General features: G+C 30.6%; 1 protein-coding gene across 1 annotated transcript; it reads right to left on the bottom strand.

Annotated features, from left to right (window-relative positions):
* Positions 1-1180: 1180 nt before the first annotated feature.
* LOC145331197 (uncharacterized) lies at positions 1181-3450 on the bottom strand. The gene is made up of 4 exons (XM_080175816.1): positions 3374-3450; positions 2487-2560; positions 1674-1812; positions 1181-1295 (listed from the first exon to the last, which is right to left on the bottom strand). Exons 1-4 carry the CDS (start codon positions 3442-3444, stop codon positions 1181-1183), a joined length of 399 nt encoding a protein of 132 aa, XP_080031942.1. The 5' UTR covers positions 3445-3450.
* Between the last annotated feature and the right edge of the window lie 1220 nt (positions 3451-4670).

The following is a 4670-nucleotide window of genomic DNA, read 5'->3' as shown; positions in this document are numbered from 1 at the left end:
GATTAGATTCTTTTCTTCAGGGAATATACCTAGTGTTCCTGTGGTGGTTTTAGGCTATTTTCTTGGAAGGTGGGACAACCCCCCCAAAAAAACAAAAAAATCCCCCCCTCCCAATATTTTTAAAAAGAATTTTTACGAATTTTGCGAATTCGCCATTTATTCGCGAAATTTTTTTTGGGGTGGGTAGGTATTAGAAGATGTAATTATACCTCTTGGGGTAAAGCCCCTAGAGGCTAGGGGTGAAGCCGCAAGTTAGATACATAGTAGTCAGCTTTTTTGGTCTGCAGAAAGGGATCTCGAACCTAGTAAAAGTGTCTGACTCTGATTATGACGTAAAAAAATTTGCCAATGAGAGGCCAGTATACACTGTAATTGACCAATGGTAAAGTTTATAGTGGCCTCTCATTGGTTATTTTTTTTTTGACGTCATAATCAGAGTCAGACACTTTTGATAGGTTTAGAATCTTGCTAAACGTTGAACTGATTCTCCTTTTTAGTGAAGCTTTTTTTATGTCCAGAGAAAGGAAAGTTTTAAACTATTTTGGGGAGCGTATCAACACCCACCAAATAAAATATTTTATAAAGTAGTTAGCTTTTTTGGTCTGCAGCGAAGGATCTCGTTAATCGCAGAACTAATATGGTTCTGCTTTTTAGCAAAGCTTTTTAAGGGTCCAGGGAAGGTTTATAACTATTTTTGAGGAGTTTATCTATACCCTTGAAAAGTAAAGTTGTAAGTTGCGACCCCTCCCACCCCCATTTCTCAAGTGTCCGCTTGTTTGTAAAGATTATAAAGGAACATGAGTCTCTAAATTAACAAGGATGACAACATTCATAAAAGCAAAGCACTGAAACGGTAGGACAATTAACACTTGTATAGTGGTAAAACTGAAAAATCAGAACATAAATATATAAATCTTATAATTTTGTCACATAAAAATTTGTTGTTCAAAAAGTTAAAAACCAACATGATTAAGATGGTTGTACGGAAATCTGGTAACAATTATTAAGTTGCCATGCTTTCGTGCCTAACTACAGGAATCAACATGCAGAGTTTGAATTTAAATCGATAGGATAACTTTAACATGCCTAAATTAACGAATAAAGTTATCCGTTCCAGACAGACGGACGTGTGGACTGACCGACCATAATTATAGAAAAACTTTGCTTTCAAAAATGAAATTTATATAAAATAAAATAAGTCAATTGGATAAATTAAACAAATATTGTTCCTGTATTTGTTCGTTCCAGATTTTTCCACAGCAAAGGAGTCTTCTACTAATTTCATTGACTCACCCCTGAATTAGGAAAAATGTATTTTTGCTAATATTAAAATGATAAATTATTTTTTTTTAGCTCAGAGGAGACCCAAGATAACAAAACTGGTAATAATATTAGGATTTTTATTTTAATATTCGTGAAAGTTTGTCTTTAATTTGATGATTTACATGATTTTTCCTTATGGCATAGAACCGGCTCTAATCCATCGCGTGGTTACGAAGCCATATTGGAAAGATATATAGATTTAACTTAAAGATTCAGCGCTAATCAGATCTATGTTTTAAATATAAATGGCTTTTGTTCTATTGTATTCTAACAAAAATGGTTTAAATTCTCATAATTTTTCATTTGAATATCCGCGGAAAGCTGTCTATAATACGATAAATAACTATTACTTTGAAGCAGTTGAAGGAGTGAATTCTATTGGAGTTAGTTCATCATCAGTTAATTTGGAACTCAGGATCAAGGATCTTTTTTTTCTTTTTGTGCAAGCTGCAGTCATGGTTTTGGTAGCAACCATCCAACATATAGTTCCTACAAATAAATAGATTGGTAGATAGATAGATAGGTAGATAGATTGATGGATTGACAGAATGATAGATTGATGGATTGACAGAATGATAGATTGATAGGTTAATAGATTAATAGATAGATAAATAGACAGATATAAAGATTAATAGATATATTGATTTATAGATTGATAGATAGATATATAGTTAGTTAGATAGATAGATAGATTAATAGATTGATAGATTAATAGATAGATAAATAGACAGATAGAAAGATTAATAGATATATTGATTTATAGATTGATAGATAGATATATAGTTAGTTAGATAGATAGATAGACAGATAGATTAATTGTTAGATAGATTGATAAATAGTTATATAGATAGAAAGTTAGATAGATAGATAGGTAAATTGATAGATATATTAATAGATTGATAGTTGTTTAATAGATTGATAGATTAATATATAGACAGAATAATATATAGCTAGTATAACAGAGAGATAAGTAGATCAATACATAGATTATTTCATAGGTCTATATATAGATAAATAGAAGGATGTATGTATTTATATTTAATTTTAGTTTGATAGATGGATAAATAGATAGATCGACAGATATATCTTAAGTTTGTGTAATAGATAATATAAATAGAAAGATTTATTATTATGTTTAGTTAAATTAATAAATAAAATGTTACTTGTAGAGAGAGTAGTAATATGAGTACTAGTAGATGTTGAAGTGCTGATACTTGCAAAAAATATCCAGGGGTTTCTAAATTATGAGTTTTTGTTAAAAGCGAAGATTTTTAGAATTAGGGTCAGTCCGTCCGTACAAAGTGTATCAACTCTATACTCGTTACCAGAAAGTCCGTACGTCCATTTATAACATACTGATATTTTTTACTTTTTTGACAACAATTTTCCATTATTCTATTTATCTAATTTTTGGGATCAAATTCCTAGAACAACAAAGTAGCTTCTCCACATTAAGTCCTAAAGTGTAAGTTTGACCTTAAACGGTACCTTTGACTAAGTAGTATTGCAACAAGTTTACTTACAATTTTGTTTTAACTGATATATTTAAAGTCTTCTTATTCGGGAAACAGTTCTGACACTCTACAAGTGTTATTGTTCGTTTGTCCTACCATTGCAGAGCTTCGTTTTTATGGATGTTGTCATCTTTGTTTGAACTTAAGGTTAGTTACAGAGAGATTAGTGAATCAGAACCTCAACTTTCATGGATTTAGCGGGAAGACGAAAAGAGTCCCTCAATGACGTCATAAAAATGAGGGATGAGGAGAGAAAGAATGGGAAACAAAACCCCTAAAAAAGAGATGGATAATCCCTCGTTTTTATGACGTAACATGCTGATTTTTTGATGGACTTTCTTAGTCTTCATTTAGACTTTTATACTTTTATAAAAGCTTCATATACACATTCTCTAATTCGTTGGCTATATTTTCTCAATTTTCATTAGTTGGTTTAATTACTAGCATTGTCCAAATTTTCAAACATTTATTATAAACTACCGAAGGGAGAATTTTGTAAAACATCAATAGATCACTCAATTAATTATGACACTTACCTGCTGACTGTACCATCATCGGTAGCCGAAACGGCCAAAATCGCAGCCGCCAAATAAATTAGGATCAGCATAGCTAAAAAAAATCTTTTACTACTCTCTAGAATAAATTAAAAAATTGTAAAATATTTTCTCGTATTCATTCGAATCCGGTGGATAGGAACCGGTTCTCATCCATACGAAAAAGCTATGTCTAGCATCGTATTATATCCAGCTTTCTACGAATATAGAAATGTACAATCATAAGATTAAAACAAGTTTCTTTATCCGCGGAAAGCCGTTTATAATACCATGCGAAAAATAACTATTTCAGTATTTAATACCCGCTGTATTATCAGCCATACTGATACATTTATAGTATCGGATTACAAACAATTTTCCATGAATATTGAAATAAATATCCTAAGAATATTAAGACCAGTTTTGTTAGCCACAAAAAATCTAAATTTTTTATTTAGTTATCCGCGTAAAACTGTCTATAATACAATGCGATGAATAACTATTTTCGTCCTGAAACCTCAAAACAGTGGTTTCAAAATTTTTTTTATTTTTATAATCTTGAGCTAAATAAAATAATTTGTAGTTATTCATATTTATAAAGTTGTCACATATTAATATTATGCTATTTCTTGTCTCTTCAAATATTTTATTATTTCAGTTCTTTTCTAAAAAAAGCATTCCCACCTATTCAATGGGATTTTATGCTTAGTGTCGTTTTTTAAAACTTTTCTCTCTAATTTAAGACCCTTCTGAAAAAAAGGTATACAAAATTTAAAGGGGTAAAGGAAAAGATGTCTCTTTAAAATGGGATCTAATCAAAAACCTTTTGGCCCCCCACTGACGTCATATTTCTTTCTAATATGACGTCGAACGTAATAGTCTCATATTTTGGAAGACACTTTTAACAGCTTCGGGTAAATACTGGATATTTACCCCTTCTTAAAAAAAAATAAAAAAGCTTCGACGTCCTTGCCTAAATACTAACCTAATACCTTAACTAACCAAAAAAAGCAATTTCCGAAAAATATTTTTTTTTTATTTAAATGATGTTACCTATCAAAAAAACCAAACAGAACTAAATGAAAGTGAAAGGGAGAAAAAATGTAATTAAAACCAAACCATCCTTGATAATGCTATGTATTCATTTTGATACGTTTATATCTTTCAGCAGAAAAAAATTCTAAAATCTATTTGCGTTACAAAGGGGGAGGTAGGTTGTGCTAAAATTCCGTAAGAGTGTGAGTTTTAAGGCTTAAAAACAGTAGTAGAACGATAGTATTCACTAAATATGTGTATTCCT

Source organism: Acartia tonsa, chromosome 11 (genome assembly GCF_053477335.1).
Source record: "Acartia tonsa isolate MP-2025a chromosome 11, ASM5347733v1, whole genome shotgun sequence".
Classification (NCBI taxonomy): domain Eukaryota; kingdom Metazoa; phylum Arthropoda; class Copepoda; order Calanoida; family Acartiidae; genus Acartia; species Acartia tonsa.
This window is presented reverse-complemented; position numbering and strand designations above follow the sequence as displayed.